This window comes from Notechis scutatus, chromosome 1 (genome assembly GCF_049901735.1).
Source record: "Notechis scutatus isolate UNSWTSFEM ecotype Mainland chromosome 1, rNotScu1.2, whole genome shotgun sequence".
In the NCBI taxonomy this organism is placed as follows: Eukaryota; Metazoa; Chordata; class Lepidosauria; order Squamata; family Elapidae; genus Notechis; species Notechis scutatus.
Window position 1 is genome coordinate 208,487,192 of NC_142009.1, and position 18,800 is coordinate 208,505,991.

Consider the following 18,800-nt stretch of genomic DNA (forward strand, 5'->3'; position numbering starts at 1 on the left):
AGGCTTGTGGGCTTCAACTCCCAGAATTCCCCAGCCAGCATGGAATTGTGGGAGTTGAATTCCACAAGTCTTAAAGTTGCCAAGTTTGGAGGTCCCTACTCTACTATTACATTTTTATTCCTCTCTTCATTCTAAGGTGAAAAAACAGTCTATGGGATTTCTTCATCATAGCTTTCTATGATGGTCTGTCTCAGATGAATCCGGAATCTAGCATAGGGTCAGGTGGATCTGGGATTTTGATACAGAGAAACATAACCCCACTGAATAGTTCCAAAGTGTATGGATTTTAAATCTCTATTACAGATTTTGAGCCTTTCCCTTCCAATGGTACTTTCTCTGCAAAAAAAACTCTCTATAAAATTATGCCAAGTAGGAAAAAAAAAGGAAACTGTTATGAGCAATTATTATTGTATTATATTGTTGTGTTATTAACCATATTAATATGGTTAGTCAGCCAGATGTTTAGAGTAGATTTGAAATGTTTGTCCATCTGTTGAGTCCTTTCCAAGAACCTGGATAGGCAGATATTGTTTTTCAACAAATGTTACCCAACATTATTTGAATCATTATTATGACTCTTCGCAAGATCTACTATTTGCTTTTGGAAAATATCATCTACGTGTTCTGGGTTGGCTGGTCAGTAGATATTCTCAACAGACAGTAAAGGCAATGTTCTTTATAGCTCCCAATTATATCTGTGCTGAAATTACAGCTTTCAGTCAGGCAATAACTCTGCCAAAACCCCTTCATTCCAATCTTTTGCTTTTGTACGAAGTATGGAAGATACTTAAATATATTTTTTCCCCCAAAGAGGCTGTTTGAGTGATTTTATTACTTTTGTGAATATATACTTAGAACAAGAGTGCTCATGGCTTAACAAATGAGGTGAGAAACCAAACACTACCTCCTACTTATTCAGTAGGAAGCTTCTGCATCTATAGTTTATGAAGAATTCTGTCCCCATAACTGAAGCAGGATGGCAAGACATTATTTTTAAGTTCCCCAAACATTAAAGTATTTGCACCTTCATAAATCTTAAAAAGTCTTTTCTGAATGAACCTTTGTGTTTGTAGAGGTAGTCCTCACTTAGTGACCACATTTGGGACTGTTAATTTGACTGCCATCGTCTCAAAGGACAAAATCACATGACCATGTCAGGCTTATGATTTTACTTCCCTTCAGTCATTAAGCGAAGCGATGCATTCACTAAGTGAAAAATTGCATGACCCTGACTATTATACTTCAGCCTTCTTTATTAACTTGGCAAATTTTACCCACTCTTATCAAAAAGCAAAACAAATGTTATTGTTCATAGGTATCCCAATGTGGAGGTAGAACAAATCATGTTTTCTTAATAAAAGTTGTAAATCTAATCTTACGAAGCTTCTCCTTTGGAAATATTGAATTGCTAACTAGAGGATACAAAACTTTTGCCAGACCAATACTCGAATACAGCTCATCAGTCTGGAATCCACACTGCATATCGGACATTAATGCAATTGAGCGAGTCCAGAACTTCATGAAACAATACTGGAATTTTAACCAAATAAAGAAATTGAATTAAGATTCTGTTTGAGCCATAAAGGGGTGTTGCAAGTGGTCTGTCTATCTATCTATCTATCATCTGTCATATGTGTGTGTGTGTGTAAATTGAGTTAGAGGACAATGGATTTTTCGAAGCGAAAATGTTCTCAGTATCTCCCTTATATTGCATCACAATTTTTGATTCTTTTATTAATATTTATGCCATTGTTTCAGATCAGATTCAGGACACTCATACCAGAATTGGAAAGCAGAAGTAGAAAAAATACAGCTGGAATCTTCTAAAATTATTAGTTAAGGGTTTGATTATTGCTAAGATGAATACCTAAAGTTAGTGATACCATTTACTTAAGTCTCCCAGAGTTTTGCTGTACAGTGCATCTAGAAATTATTCCCAATGCACTGACGGATAAAAAAAGGAAAAGAGGAGCCTTTTATATCCATTATCCAGTATAGATTTTATCTGACTTCCATTCATGCTTTCTAGATGTTCTCTCTTCCATCTGTTGAATGGTGTTTTGAGTAACAATTTTTTAAAAGATCATAAAAGAAAAAGCAGCTTTCAGGAAAACTGAGCACCATTTATAATTATCTTCCTTTTTCCACCCTCATGTTTAAAGTTTCTACTACCATTTATCAGCTCTGCTACCTTTTCAGAAAGTGATATATTACATTGGAAAATATTAATATGTACAATTAGTATATTGATATATTGCCCACTTCTGTCATTCCTCACCCATTTTCTATCAATTTCCTATTATGCTGCTCTGACAATTTTCTAAAGATTCAGAAGATATATGGTCTTGGGAGAAGCTTTATCACCGATGTTTTATGGAGTAGGATTTGCATTCAGTATTTTTAGCAGAGATTTTGGTATACCTAAACTTCTGAAGTCTAGATAGTTCTTTTAAAAGATTTATTTACAAGCAGAATATTTAATGTGCTGCTAAATTTGTCCATGAAAGGGTTCCCTCCCTGCTATTTTCCTGCTATGAGGTAGCTTGTCATTTTGGTAAACTAAAGGAGACAGGACAGAATTCTTAACAGAATCCAATTATCTAAACTATTGAACAAGGGATTTTAGCCACTTTTCATTAGTGAAGTAGAACTGTAAATACCTGAAGGTGCTTTATCAATTGGTGGGAAGCAACATTTGCAATTTCAAATGCTGTAGGGAGTTGACTCATATAACTTATTAGGCCTATTCGTAAATTCCAAATCCACTTGGATTTTGGATATACCTCTACCAAAAAACTCAAACATAACACTATTTTTTAAAAATGCCTTTATTTTAAAAACAAACATTAAAATACAAGCTAACATAAATGGGTTATGATCTGAAAACATTTTTGGTAAAATCTCTACCTTATCTGTCTTGTATGGTAGATTCTTTGAGAGCCGTATCATACAAATTCTTGGAAAATATTTATGCCTTTCTTTTAAAAAAGTTATATTGTCTTGCAGATTTATTTTTACATTTCCAAACATCCCTAAAATCAAGTTATGTATTTTTTTTAAAAGATGCTGATAATTTGTCCTAACTTTAATTTATTTACTAGAAGTTCTGTCAGATTGAGTGGGTACTACTACCCCATTCCAATCATCCAACATAACACCAGTTTTGGAATGAATTAATTGAACCAAACATTTTGTTTTTTAATCATGTGGCACATAAAACCCACTTACAATATATTTGACTCCTTGAATCTCCACTTAATGACCTATATTTAATGTATAAAACTTCATCTTTGAAAAATGATATAAATTCCTCCCTAGATGTCAGTTAATCAAATATTTACATCTTTCTTCTGTATATGAGTCTTTTGTAAACATGCTGTAGCCGAATTTAATTTTCCCAAATGATGAAAAAGTTTCCTTCTCTTTTGTGGAGTATTAGGTCCATTTATATTCCAAATTATATATTTATAATCCTTATCTGGTCATAAAGTCCAACCAACTCATTGGCTGTGGCTTCCATCTCCATAGCCAACTTGGTGTTCTGTGTTCCCCCATTGCATTTTTTTTCCTAAAATTTGTGTATTTGTTGAAGCTTGTCCTCAACTATTCTAGTGGAAACTTGTAGTAATGGAAACTATAAGGAAAACACTGTTAAAATTATTACTTCCAAGAAAAGGATGAGAATAAGCACCTCTAAAATTTTCACTCAAAAGGATTTAAAACCAGGATTTGCAGTATAGCATCATCATGGATCATGATGTCATTGCTGGTGGAGGGGGCTGCTATTTCCAATTGTCACTACATCTGGGAGGATAGCGTAGACTAACCAAATTACATGTGATTCATGTTTAAAGGTGAAGGACATGGAACTTGTTTTCACTATATCTGGCTATTAATGTGTCTAAGTTCCAGTATGTTTTGGGTGCTGTCAATTAAAGATTGTCATCTTACGAGACCCAGAAATGGGTCTTTTCTTTTATATTGCCTGCCCTTTGTCACCAAAATCCATTTTGCCCCAACTTTGTTGGTGTTTTGGAAGGCTTTAGAGACATGGATGTGTTCCCAGGTTTGAGGTCTGGGAAATTAGTTGAAACCCATTCATAGTCCTGAATGTATGATGTATTGTTTACTGCCTTTGTATGTTTTTAAATTGTTATCATATATTAAATTATTTTGTATTGTGCTATTATATGTTAATTAGCCATATAAAGTTGCTATGGTGAGATGGGCAGCCATATTAAATACATACATTAAGGAAATTGTTTTGAGACATTTACCTATAGAAGGGGAAATAGTGTAAGTGTACATTATATGCCAAGAATATACTTTGAAAGTGTTTTGCTTACCTCTAACACAGTTGCTTGAGAGAAATAAGGATTGAGTCATTTTCCAACCAGACTATACTTTTGATTATGCACTAAGGTGTCTAAAACTCACTCCAAGTAGCATTTGATACCATATTGCTGCTTATCTAAGGCATTGTAAAAAAGAAAAGAAAAGGAAATATACCTTAATATCTTCTCTCAACATCAGGTATCAACTTCATTTTGTAATTTGCTTCTGTCATGGGACAGAAATGGGGGGAAAGTGCTATAAAATACATATTGAAACATTGAAAAATGTAAATTAATGAGCACTCTGAGTAAAAAGTTCAGAAAAAGTCTTATAGAAACTGAAATATTTTGCACATGCCTTCTAAAGACTGGAAGATAGTAATAAACAGAAATTGTATGAAGGAAGGATTTTTAATTAAGGAAGTACAATCATTTTAATAAGAGATGAAACAGTAATCAAAATATTCTTATACATATTCACAGATTAACCTAGAAAAAGCATTAATTAAATCAGAGAATCCATTAATATTTTAAAATAATGTACCCTTTCCAAATACAATAATTCTGAAAATGCGGCAGTTCACATACAGAAAAATGATTAATCCAATCCTCATAAAAAAGAAAATTAGCCCACTTTTAGGACAAGTTGACTGGTAAAACAATTTAAATATGCTGTATTTCACTATTAATCATCTCTCAGTTCAGAGTAGAGGCATTCCTAGTTTTCAAGAAGAACAGAAAGATTCAATAATGCAGTATAGTATCCCTCCCCTTTCATTGCATCTCATTTCACTACCAAAGTTTTATGAGACTTAACTCTTACATTTAAATGTGATTGGATAAATACACAAGGTATGTTATCATATAGAAACAATAACAAAATCATTTAGAAACAATAAACAAATAATATTTAGTAACTTAAGCAATGTTAAGTAAGCGTTGTTTAGTCCCTGCTCAAAGTCTCTTGCAACCATAGTTACCTCCCATCTTGACTATTGCAACACACTCTGCATTGGGCTGCCCTTGAAAAGTATTCAGAATTGGTTCAAAATGCAGCAACCCATGTGGTTTTGTGCAGGGCTAAATGTGCACATGTCTCCTGTGGGAGTTGCATTGGCTGCCGATTTGCTTCTGGGTCCAATTCAAGGTGCTGATTGTCACCTTCAAAGCCCTACATGGTTTGGGACCAGGTTACTTGAAGGATCATTTATACCCAGTCACACCTACCAAACCCACTAGAGTAAGGAAGGTTACAGGCCCCCTCTCCTAAAGAGGTACATCTAGATTCTAGGGGGACCAAGAAAAAGGACCTTCTCTGGTGGCTCCCTCTCTTTCCTGTAGAGATAAGATTTGACACTGCTTTGACACTGTTTTGCAAGGCCCTGAAGACCTGATACAGATACAGATAATCAGAGTGGGAAGGGACCTTGTAGGTCATCTAGTCCAACAGCGGGGAGACCCTACACCATTTCTGACAAATGGCAGCCAATCTCTTCTTGAAAGTCTCAACTGATGGTGCTCACACAATTTCCGAGGGCAAGCTGTTCCATTGGTTGATTGTTCTCACTGTCAGAAAGTTTCTCCCTGTTTCCAGGTTAAATCTCTCCTTGTTCAGTTTCCATCCATTATTCCTTGTCTGGCCTATAGGCGCTTTAGAAAATAGCTTGACCCCCTTCCTCCCTGTGGCAGCCCCTCAAATATTGGAAGACCCCTATCATGTCTCCCCTGGTCCTTCTCTTTACTAGACTAGCCAAGCCCAGTTCCTGCAACTGTTCTTCGTATGTTTTAGTTTCCAGTCCCCTAATCATCCTGGTTGCTCTTCTCTGTACTTTTTCTAGAGTCTCAACATCTTTTTTATAATGTGGTGACCAAAACTGGATGCAGTACTCTAGGTGTGGTCTTACTAAGGCTTTATAGAGTGGTTTTGCCAACGGACCTGGGCAATCCAGAGTGGGATAGAGCCCATCAAGTGGCTTATGGGTTGATTTATTATTGTCATTGGGGGGAGATTATTGCATTTTATTGTTTTTATATTATATTTTTATATTTGTAAGCTGCCCGGAATCACGGAGAGTAAATTGGGTAGCCATATAAATTTTCTTAAATAAATAAAATAAATAATTTTACACCATATTTTTTGAAAAGAGGGGAGAAGCTTTTTATACTAGTACAAGAAGAACGTTATCAAAAATTTGTGATGCACTTTGCATATAAAACTGCTGTGTTTAACATTATGATTCTTAAAATATTCATGAATGAATAATTCACAAGTGCTATCACTTATTCATGAAGTACTTCCAATTTAGATACTTATTTTATTTACTATGTGTATATATAGTCCTCCTGTAAAACAATTCAAGGAGTTTTCTGTTTTACAGTAATGGCTTATAAAGTAAAATATATGATACAAAAAGAAAATGAATAGTCACACACATTTACATCATAAGATTATATAAAGAGAAGATGAAATAGTTCTTAATGGGAGTTTGAGAAGGAAACATAAATAATTTGATTCATTATCAAGTCAATTGTAGGAAATTCACAGCCCTGACAGTAATAAGGGAAGAATAACCTCTGAATAGAATCCAACTAGACTGAGCTCAGTTGGTCCGAACATTGTACAATATAGCTCAGCAATGTTGTAAACTTTTGTGTATTTTTTTTTCTGTAAAGAAAGCAATGATAAAAAATACCTTATTTCTGTTTCTTAAATTCTTTTCTCTTTCTCTTTTGAAACAGATATTCTGTGATGCTAAGCAAATCATCCAGGCCACAGACTTATTGGACTGGGAGGATAAAGATGTTGCAGATACTTTGGTTGCTAGTGTAGTCCATTCTCGGATCATCAATCCGTTACGCCTTTTTGTAAAGCCCTCTCCAACAATGAAACATGGGCGGATGCCATATTCAGACAACACAGACAACTTTTGGGATTGGCTATCCAATATCACTGAAGTTCAGGAATCTCTGGCACGAACTAAACGCAGACCAATTGTGAAAACTGGAAAGTTTAAAAAAATGTTTGGATGGGGCGACTTCCATTCTAACATCAAAACTGTGAAGTTGAATCTTCTGATAACAGGGAAGATTGTCGATCACGGCAATGGAACCTTTAGTGTTTATTTCCGGCACAATTCAACAGGCCTTGGGAATGTTTCTGTAAGCCTGGTGCCACCTTCCAAGGTGGTGGAATTTGAATCTTCCCCTCAATCAACTCTAGAGACTAAGGAATCCAAGTCTTTCAACTGCCGAATCGAATATGAGAAAACTGACAGGGCTAAGAAAACTGCACTGTGTAACTTTGACCCTTCAAAAATCTGCTACCAAGAGCAGACCCAAAGCCATGTGTCCTGGTTATGTTCTAAACCATTTAAGGTCATCTGTATTTATATTGCTTTCTACAGTGTTGATTACAAACTAGTGCAGAAGGTCTGCCCTGATTACAACTACCACAGTGAGACACCATATCTATCCTCTGGATGATGTACTCTCTCTTCATCAATGACTGTTATATCAGAAAAAAATATGTCTGAAGTTCTAGTTTTAAATTTCTTAAGGCATTGTTCCTAATCAGGTTAACTAAGCAGCTTTCTTCTCCCTAAAAGAAAAGTATCACTTGTGGGCTGGTTCATCCATGCATGTTCCTCACTTGGTGACTAGAACATCATGTAGCAACTTGCATATGTCATCATGATCAAGCACCATGTAACATTTTCATAAGACTTCAGATCAGAGTCCCTATTTGGACATGCAGTTGTAATTTCATGAGGAATCACTGAATGAATGGACCAGCCTGAAGGTTTTGCTGTTATCATAAATATTTTAATATCCAAAAATCAGAATACACTTTTTCACAATACAGAATTTGTATTTAATTTCTCATTGTGTCAGATCTTATCAAATATTAATAGTATACAGATAAGTGCAAAAAGCCAAATTCTTTGCAAGGAAGAGACACAAATAGTCTCTTATTAAGACTTGCTGCAACAGCAGATTCAGCTGGTAGTATTGGAAAAAACATTCTTTGTTAGCATTTTAGGAATGTTAAACTGCCAGTGCCAGCAAATTTGTCAAAGGTAATATTCAAGCTCTCTTAACATGTAGAGATGTTATCAAAATGGGTTCTGAAAGTAGCGCTTGAAACTTTTTTTATGAGATTAGGGAGAAACATTCAGAGAAAGAAATTTGTCAGATATGCTGCCAAGAATTTTGCTTAAAACGTAGGCAAAAATTCTATAGGAATTTAAAATTAGAAGAATGTCTATGAGATTTGCATAATTTGTTTGTGAATGAATCATTCACAAGCAATATAATTTGCTTATTAAATACCTGCAATCACTCTAGCTATAATATGACAAAACTGTGCCCTTTATGTAACAATTTGGTAAATCAGCTGCACACCTCTAAAGCCATGTTTATATCTATCGGTAAAGTCCATTTCGTATTAGGAGCAGAGAACTGGATAAAAATGTTCTGTGGATAATGTTGCCCACCATACAGATTTGCGGACAGTGCCATTCTTCATTCAGACATGAAAAGTAGTAAACACAGGGTTTTTCTTTTCATAATCAGTGGTGGGAAAAAACACATAGTTTAATAGAACAGAATTCTACCGAAATGTCCATTTAATGCAAAAATATTGAGAAAATGTGTTCTGTGTTGAAACTGCTTTGACCTTAATCTATTCATGTAATTCAGAAATTGGGGGCCTCTACCAATTTTGTCTTTCTGAAAGCATACTAAAATTAAAATCACAAAACCCCTCTAAAGGGGACTGTTTTCATTCAGTGCAATAAAGTATAAATCTGATTTCATTGAAATAATGAAGCAGGAACGATAATCTCCCTCTATGCAGTGGAATCATGTCGAGATACAAATGGACTTGGCTTTTTAGTATCATAAACTCTTGCCAGGACTGTTATAGAAAACCTTTTGAAGAAGAAACCTAACATAAAATTATAATGAGATTTTTACCACCCTGCTTTTATTGATTAAAATTCCAGACCATGTACATTTTAATTTTTCAAAGCAGTGAATCTTTTCAAAATGAATCTTTTGCATAAGATTTCCTTGTGCAAATACTTACCTTTGGATATGAATCAATTGGCAGAAATCAAGTAGTTTCCAGGTGACCTAGTCATTAACTTATCTCAGACCTGGTAAGCTTCATCAATGAGATAGTGACATCTCAATCCTCCAATCATTTTTTTTAATCTTAAAAATTTGCCAAGAACTATTGCTTCAGAGAAAATTTGATTATATCCATCATTTTTCCCCCAGAGGCAGAAATAGATTCTTTTTTCTCCTTGCATCTCTACCCATTCACAAAACTGTTCCACATTTTCTGGAGCTTAGTTGAAGAGAGAGGATATATGGAAATTGTCACTCTCACTAAACCTTGTGCTTCTGAGAACTTTATTCTCCTCATTCCCAAGAGAAACAAAATGAAAAAGGCATATAAACTGCTAAACCTTTGTGCATTTTGGGATTGTTACATGTGATGATATATCACCCAAATATTTTATACCGCAGACTCTAGCATGTCTACCTATAGAAAGAGACAGAAGTTATTCATTGTTGCAGCAAAAGTAATAATCAAACAATTCTCACATTGCATGAAACAGCTACATTTGGGATTCAAAGGTTTTCTGTGCATAGAAGATAGATTACTCTGTTAGCCACATACAGACAGGCAAACAGCTCCATTTTATTATGCTATGAGTATAATGCATTTTTTTGCAAAATGAATGACGAACTCTTTAACAGCTTGATAATAAGATACTCAATAAATATACCATCATATTTGAGGGATAAGATTAAAGATTCAAACAGTTTTTGGAATAAATCCATGATGGCAGTGGCATCTGCAATCAGAGTATGTAAAGTGAGATTTCTGCTGTGAAGGTGGGGGGGGGGGAACCCTTTGCCCAAAAGATCAAGGACCAGTAAGGAGAGAAAATGGCTGTTTTCTGATAATGTAAGAACCAGACCATTAGATTTGCTTTTGTTACAATCGGCCGTTTAAGAAGAGGAAAATTGAAATATAAATAGCCCATTCTATATTAGTTAGTTTTAATAATATTAGCAGCTATCTCACCTACATGTCTGACACAGAGGGCTTCCTGTCTAGGATTTAACCTGCGACAAATTGGCATTTTTCTATGATTTTCAGCAAGAAGGAACTCAAGTTCAGATTGCATTATAAGCGCTTTCCAACCAGCATATCCCAGGCATTTATATATCTAGTTGGTTCCTATCTCCATCCACACTGTTCAGCAGGAACATGTATGTTCAAAATCATTTAATTAAAAGAAAGGAATGGTCTTTGAAATTAAGAGTTTGGAAACGTGTATATTTTTATTTAAGCGATCAGAAACCTGATCATTTCCCTATTTCGTCTTGAAGAGTTTTGCCAAATTAATTTCCCCCCAACTTTTTCTTCTCAAATAAGAAAACTACTAAACTAAAAACTTAACTAAAACATCTAGTTCACATTTGTATCATGTGGTCTAGATCTGGCTGTATATAAGCTAGGATTTCTTGCTAAAATTTATGAGTTCATTATTGGGTGATTTTGTAATTTAGTTGTAAGCTGTTATTTTTGAACTTGTATTTTTACCCAATTCTGTAGCTACTTTAAATACAAATGAGATTGTTTATTGTAGAGTATGTGGAAATTATAAATGTATATATACTTAGAAATGTATGTGTACAAATACAGAATATATGGGTACACATATTTCTATGTAAATAAAGAGAGTTGATTAAATCTGTCATTTGTTTAAAATAGATTTCCTTTTGAAGTACAGTAAATTTTCTGAATGTAGATGTCTAAATATATTTGCTTTAAATACAGTAGTTTTATAACATTAGAATTTAGACTAGAAGTATATCTAAACTGATGTATTAAATTCCCTGATGCCTTACAAAGTATTTATAGAAATAAATGCTAGGAAATTTAATTAAATTTACTTAATGAATACAAGCATCCTCATTTTGCAACCATAGTTGGGAGCAGCAGTACAGTTTTAGTGAAACATCACCCTCCTAACTATGAACAGTTGCTAAATGAGGCAGTTACATAGCAAGGAATACCTATTGCAATCCTATATAGAAAAGAAACTGTTTAGTTTAATAAGATGAATTGGGAGAGGGGTTCTGCTTTTAATAAAGCAGTGTACTTTTTGATGCTTTCAACATAATACTTTAAAGGCAATGTATGAAGTAGTGTATGGATATAATGGAAGTAAATACAATGACTTGCAAGGATAGAAAAGTACAGAGAGGTATAGTGAATACTGTAATATTGATCCCAAAGGTGCTTTTTCAAGAGGCAGCGGGTTGCCTCTCAAAAAAGCACCTTTGGGACAACTATGACCTAGATGACTGAGAATATTCATAGCAGTGGTGCATTTCGAAAATTTTTACCACCAGTTCAGTGGGCGTGTCTTGGTGGGTGCGCATGTGCGTGCCAAACATGCACTTTGCGCAGGCACAGTGGCTTTCCGACTCACCTCCTGCAATCCCACACTCCCTGTTGCTTCATCAGCTGCCGCACAACAATCTGCTGTGCCGTGCAAAGCAGTTGCGCTCCAAAAGCAGGGAATAAAGGTTAGTATGGGAGCCCAGGTGGGCCCACAGTAGAGCATTGGAGAGAACTGCTGCGGTCTCTGCTGCTCATTGGCACTACCGGCTCGGCCGAATCGGGCTGAACCAGTAGAATACCACCACTGGTTCATAGACTGTAGTATTGGCATAAATTCAGCTTGGTTATGCAGGCTTATTTTTTTATATATATAATCTAATTTCCAAATAAAAATAGAATACAATTAAAGTACGATTAAAATTTCAAAGGAAACTGATATCACTGCCTGCTCCCAGAGCATTTCAGAATAATGATAATGATTAAACTTCATGCCGCCGAATTTCCAATGACTCTGGATGACTCGCAACAATCAAAGTAGAAAGCACGATATAAAATGAACATTAAGGGAAAAGATGGCGAGGGTGATGAACTGAGGAGTCTCACTCTCCTTCAGCGAAGGCCAGGGTGAAGAGCGGGACTTCATAGCTCTTCAAAACAACAGTTGAGTGAGGGCCATCCAGATCTCGGGGAACCTTGTTCCAGAGGCAGACACCGCTATAAGGAGGCACATTTCTCGGCTCCTGAGAAATGACACTTTTGATGGGAGGCATCTATGGCACACCAGCCTTGCAGGATTGAATCAGCCAGACCGGTGTTATGAGAGAGAAAATAAGATGGTCTAGACAGATCAATGGATCTCAAAATAGGTGAGAGTATCCTTATCTCAGTGTTACCCACTGAGACCATAACTTGAGAAAATCTTGTCTCTGGCCTTCCCTCCCTTTAATTGCATGTGGGATGGGGACACAGGTTGAACAGACTCGCTAATTCTGGTTAAGTATGCCAGCACTAGCACCACTTAACAGAGTGAGCTCCTGTTACTTGTCCCAGCTTCTGCCAACCTAGCAATTTGAAAGCATGTAAAAATGCAAGTAGAAAAATAGGGATCACTTTGATGGGAAGGTAACAGCATTCCATGCACCTTTGGCATTTAGTCATGCTGGCCACATGACCACAGAGATGTATTTGGATAGCGCTGGCTCTTCGGCTTTGTAACAAAGATGAGCACCGCCCCCTAGAGCCGGAAACGACTAGCACGGAAACGACTAGGGGAACCTTTACTTTTATGCCGGCACCCAAGCCATCTAGAGCTTTAAAGGTTTAAACTAAACTATTGAATTGGCTGGAATTCTGCTGGTATTCTAGTAATGTCAACATATTTAATTTTCTTTCTCTTGTCTCATGTTCTTAATTTCTTTGACTTACCATTTCTTACTTCCTTTCTGCCTTTTGCATACTGTTGCATATCCCAAAAAGGATACGACCACACTTGGAACTAGAATTCTGCTTGTGAGGTTGTGAAATCAAGGCATTCATGTGACCAGACCCTTTTTTACAGTGGTCTTTGAATCTAAGTCCCAATCTATTTTACCTAAAAGCCTTTTTTTTTACCAGAAACTAGCAAAAAGTATCAAATTCCAGTCACATGACCATGAGATACTGGAACCAGTCATACATGTGAGCCAGTTGCCAATAGCTCACATGTATGATTGGTTTGTGCATGCGGCATACAAACCGCAAATGTAGCCATATGACTGGGGGAGGAAGACATTTTATGACAGCTGGAACTGCTTTACAAGCCATAAAGCATCCTTTCTGAGGCCATTGTAACTCTAAATGGTGGTTTTATGACCATTTCTAAGTCAAGGTTTAGCTGTAACTTGCTACGGAAGTGGCAAAGAATTTCCCATTTGGAATATCTGTTGGTTTTAAGAAAGGAAAGCACACTTTATATTACCCAATTACTGCATAAAAACCATTTCCGTGTAGAAGTTAATTGAACACTCCTATATAAATCCAAAATACATTTCTAGCTGTGCAGAGCAATGAATAATTAAAGCATTGTACATATCTGGTAAGAAACATCTGTGTAAAGAGTCTGCAATTGATATTCTGTATCCTAGTAACTTATAGGAGAAGGCAGAATTGAAGATGGTGAAGGAATGCAAAAGCTTTTCAAAGATAAAAGAGACTATAAATAAAATCTCAGCCATGGAAAATGAAGTAAGCATAAGAAAATTAAAAAAGAAATTAAAATAATCCTGTCCTGCTTCTACATAATATAAGGGAGTGCAAAAGGAAACTACAGCAAGCTTTCAGAATATTGTTATTACAATAGTACTGTTCCAGTAGTCCTTGTGAAAGCTATTTCTTAAGCCAGTCCTACCAGTGGTGGGATTCAAATCGTTTTACCACTGGTTCGATGGGCGTGGCTTTGTGGGCATGCTTTGCCTAATGTGCGTGTGCAGCTTTCCCCACACCAGCTGAGGCCTGCATCGCCAATCAGCTGAGAGGTTAAAGAAGAGAAAAGTGCAGGCGCAGGTGGGAGGGCAGATCTTGTGCTTTTCTTTTTCCTCTCAGCTGATTGTTGGAGGATTTTTTTTCCTCCTCTGAGCCAATCGCCGGCTTTTTTTACTACCAGTTCATTGAACCGGTCCGAACTGGTAGCATACCACCACTGCAGTCTACCTTGAAGAGCTGACATATATAGGATTTGTTAATATAAAGGTAAAGGCTTCCCCTGTCCAATCGTGTTTGAGTCTAGGGAACAGTGTTTGTCTCCATTTCTTAAGCCATTTCTTAGCCAAGTGAGCCAGCCATGTCCAAAGACATTTCCATGATCATGAAACTCTGTTACTTTCCCACCAAAGTGGTACCTATTTATCTACTCACATTTGCATGCTTTCAAACTACTAGGTAGGCAGGAGCTGGGGCGAGAAACGAGCTCACCCTATTGCATGGTGCTCAGCTCACAAACTTGGGCTGCTGGGCTGTCAGCTTTCCAGATGACAAGTTCAGTGTCTTTAACCGCTTCATTTTTAACCTTTCATATATTTGGGGAGAATAATATTCCTCCGTATCTGATTTTGGAATGTCATATTGAAGCACTCCAAAAATGGGTAGCAGGACTTGAATCTAAGGAAAATGGTAACTTAGTGCACCAAAACTCATGTTTACTCTGCAAAAATATGGACTGGACTTTCAAAAGACTGGACTTTCAATCAGCATTTGAAAGTTAATGATTTAATGCATTGTATTGGCTCCAAATAAAAATGGTATGAAGTTGTCTTAATTCATTATTTATTGAGATCACCTCAGATAAAACACCTAGATTTATTTATTTATTTAATTTTTTTTTGGATGAGTCACCATGTGTGAATAGGTGGCAAAATAAGTTTCCTAAAATAAATAAATAAATAAAATTTATCCCATCATATAATATCTATGTGAAGATTAGTAATGAAAAGAAGTATGTCCTCAATCTATAATATCAAACATTCCAGCCAAATGAAGATGTTGCAAGGAAAAATCAGTAAAATCACTAGTATATATTAGTAATATAGTAATTCAACTAAAAGCAAATTTGTGGGAATATATTTTCAAAATATAGTTATTGCTAACCTCAGGAGATGACAATCAACAATTAGTCAGCTTGACTATTTTGAATCAAGGGAAACCAAGAGATTTTGGGTGCCTTCTCTAAGTCTAGTAGTTCTGCAGATACCTAGATGCGAAATATAAATTTGTTAGTTACTGCTTCAAAATTCAAAAGTGACATGATAAGTCTGATGAAAAACCAATTTCAGTCTCATTATGTTTAAATCTAAATTCCTTTAGCGCAAGTAAAAAGTATAAAACTTTATTGCTATTTATATTTTAGCAAGTTCATCTCCAGGTACTTTAAAGGTTTTTTGCTGATCTTGCAAAAGGTTTGTCTAGAACTACTTGAGAAAATTATTTCACAGATTTTTTGCAGGTCCTAATAAACAAATATGAATGGGAAGATCTACAGTATATGGAGAAAAACATTCAACATTGGATGTGCATTTTTAGGCTCAATCATATTAGCAAGCCTTACAATTGGGAGGGAAAAAACAAAATTATACAGTAAGATTCACCTTGGGTTTATCCAGACTAATACTGTGTTTAATTAGATTTATAAAAAATTACAAACAGTAAAGACTATTATTATCCAAACTAATTTTTTTCCAGCTTCCAAGTATATTTTAAAAATGTAATTCAAAAATTTTTGACTTTAAAACACTCAAAAACAATAGAAAATATCAATTTTCCTTCCAGTTTTCTAGTCTAATCTTTCCCAATTTGATACTAGAAATAAATAAAGTAATAACTAGAAATCAGCATGGGTTTATTTAAAACAGGTCATGCCAAACCAATCTTCTTTCATTCTTCAACATAGTGACTAAATTAGTAGATCAAGGAAATATTGTGGACATAATATACTTAGACTTCAGCAAGGCATTCGACAAAGTACACCACAACCTACTTCTTGATAAGATAGAAAAAAGATAGGAATAGATAGCATCACCATCAGATGGATTTGTAACTGGCTGACAAACCATACTCAATGAGTAGTCCTTAACGGTACTACGTCTACATGGAGGGAAGCAGTGGGGTACCACAATGTTCTGTCTTCGGCCCAGTACTCTTCAACATCTTCATAAACAACTTAGATGATGGAATAGAAGGGGAATTTATCAAATTTGCAGATGATATTAAGCTAGCAGGAATAGCCAACACTCTAGATGATAATCTCAAGACAGACTTGACAGACTTGAACACTGAGCCCTATCTAACAAAATGAAATTCAGTGTAGAGAAAAGTCTTACACTTAGGTGAGAAAAACCAAAAGTACCCATATAGACTGGGTGAAACTAGGCTTAATAGCAATAACTGTGAGAGGGATCTTGGAGTCTTAGTGCACAACCAGCTAAATATGAGCCAGCAGTATGCACTGGCAGCCAAAAAAGCCAATGCAATCCTAAATTGCATTAACAGAGGGATACAATCAAGATCAAGTGAGGTATTAATACCACTCCATAAAGTAAGACCACACCTAGAATACTGCATCCAGTTTTAGTCACCACACTATAAAAAGATGTTGAGACTCTAGAAAAAGTGCAGAGAAAGCAACCAAGATCATTAGGGGACTGGAGGCTAAAACATACAATGAACAGTTGCAAGTACTCGGCATGGCTAGTCTAGTGAAGAGAAGGACCAGGGGAGACATGATAACAGTGTTCCAATATTTGAGGGGCTGCCAGAGAAAGGAGGGGGTCAAGCTATTTTCCAAAGCACTTGAAGGCTAGACAAGGAATAATGGCTAGAAACTGATCAAGGAGAGATTCAACCTAGAAATAAGGAGAAATTTTCTGACAATGGGAACAATCAATCAATGGAACAGCTTGCCCTCAGGAGTTGTGTGAGCGTCATCACTGGAGGCTTTCGTGAAGAGACTGGACTGCCATTTGTCAGAAATGGTGTAGGGTCTCCTGCTTGGATCGAGGGGGTTTGGACTAGAAGACCTACAAGGTCCCTTCCAACTCTGTTAATCTGTTAAACCTAATAAGAGTTCCCATGATACTGGCTGGGGATGATAAGAGTCATTCAAAAAATCTCAAGAGCCCCAAATTAGGAAAGACTAGAGTGATCTTCCATTTCTTTTTGCTTAGATATATTCTTAGACGTTATTCTATGATACAAATTATGTGTTTCACTGAATCCTGAGTGAACAGAAGCTGACATCTACATGTGCTACAAAGTGAAACATATTTATGCAATTATTAATGCATATTTACTATTTTTGTGCAATTGCTGATAGATTCAAAACAAAAAAGAATGAATGTGATAGGTGCTAAAGTTTGGAATGCTTTCAGGGTACTTATTTTGGCAAAACATTTCCTGTGGCCAATTGTCTTTGGCAATTTTTACCACTGTCCCTTGCAAAACTCGTCTTGTTCAAAAATATTTTTAGATTTCTTTGCATCTCTGCATGTTTGAAACCTCCCTGAAGATTTTCAATAATATATAAGTTTGAGGATTGTGAACTCCATTCTAAAGCGTTTATCTTTCTTTCTTGTGTTTCAAAGTTGATTTGGAGATATGTGTTGGTTTGATGCCTTAGCAAGCTATTCAATCTCTTCAATTTTGCACAATTTCACATAAACAGCAATTATACTATTTGCAGAAACATGTTCTGTTTAATTTTATATTATAGAGGTTACATCAGCTATTCGCCTGAGGATTAATTGAAAAATGTCATTTTGTTAATATTTCCTGTTCTAAAAAATTATCCAAAATTTTATTTTTCTTTGTTCCTTTTGCTCCCTGCCCCCAATCCATTGTCTATTGCATGATTTAGATTTTCAGTTATCATGTCCAAATGTACTGTCTTTAATTACACAACGTCCTTTCTCCTCTGCATTATTAAGAAAGGTGGTTTAATTAAATGGCTCTTAGTAGTATTTGGTATTTAATTCCCCATGCTGTGGCTAAGATTTCAGTTTTGTTTAATAAGTTTTATTTTATTTTAGGAAGGCGTAATCCCAAAAACAGAACTCTCCTTATAGAAGCCATCCATCAAATTTATTTTCACTTGGTATTTATATAGCCTTCAGCTAATATCCCTTGATATTTAGGACCGTTATATCTTGATATAAGAGCTTTTGAGGTCTCTCGTTCCAAAAGAGATAGCAAGGAGACAGGCCGTAGCAGTTCAGGACTTTACTTTGAGACTCACTCGCAGAATTATTTTTTTAAACCTGTCTTTCTACAAATGTTAATCAATAAAGCCATTCTGCCTTTTATCATAAAAGATGAGTAAGGCACTACACTGACCCATAGTTTATAGAACAATCCAAAATAATGTGATTCACATATAATGCTAAGCTTGGACTCCCAACTGGTTTTGCCAGGTGGGCATATTTGGGGAGCATGTTATAAGTATTCTTACAAAACAACAGCATGAGCACAGCCAGTCCCACAACTCCATATATTAGATAGATCAGGTGTGGGCTGCT

The 18,800-nt window shown here is 35.8% G+C and overlaps 1 protein-coding gene across 1 annotated transcript in view; it reads left to right on the top strand.

Moving 5' to 3' along the window:
- Window positions 1-11,108, top strand: part of NXPH2 (neurexophilin 2) — a 42,210-nt gene extending 31,102 nt beyond the window's left edge. The window contains exon 2 of the mRNA XM_087950094.1: window positions 7,074-11,108. Coding sequence (XP_087806220.1) covers window positions 7,074-7,817 — 744 coding nt within the window. The 3' untranslated portion in view covers window positions 7,818-11,108. The remainder of the gene's footprint in view (window positions 1-7,073) is intronic.
- The last annotated feature ends 7,692 nt before the right edge of the window (window positions 11,109-18,800 follow it).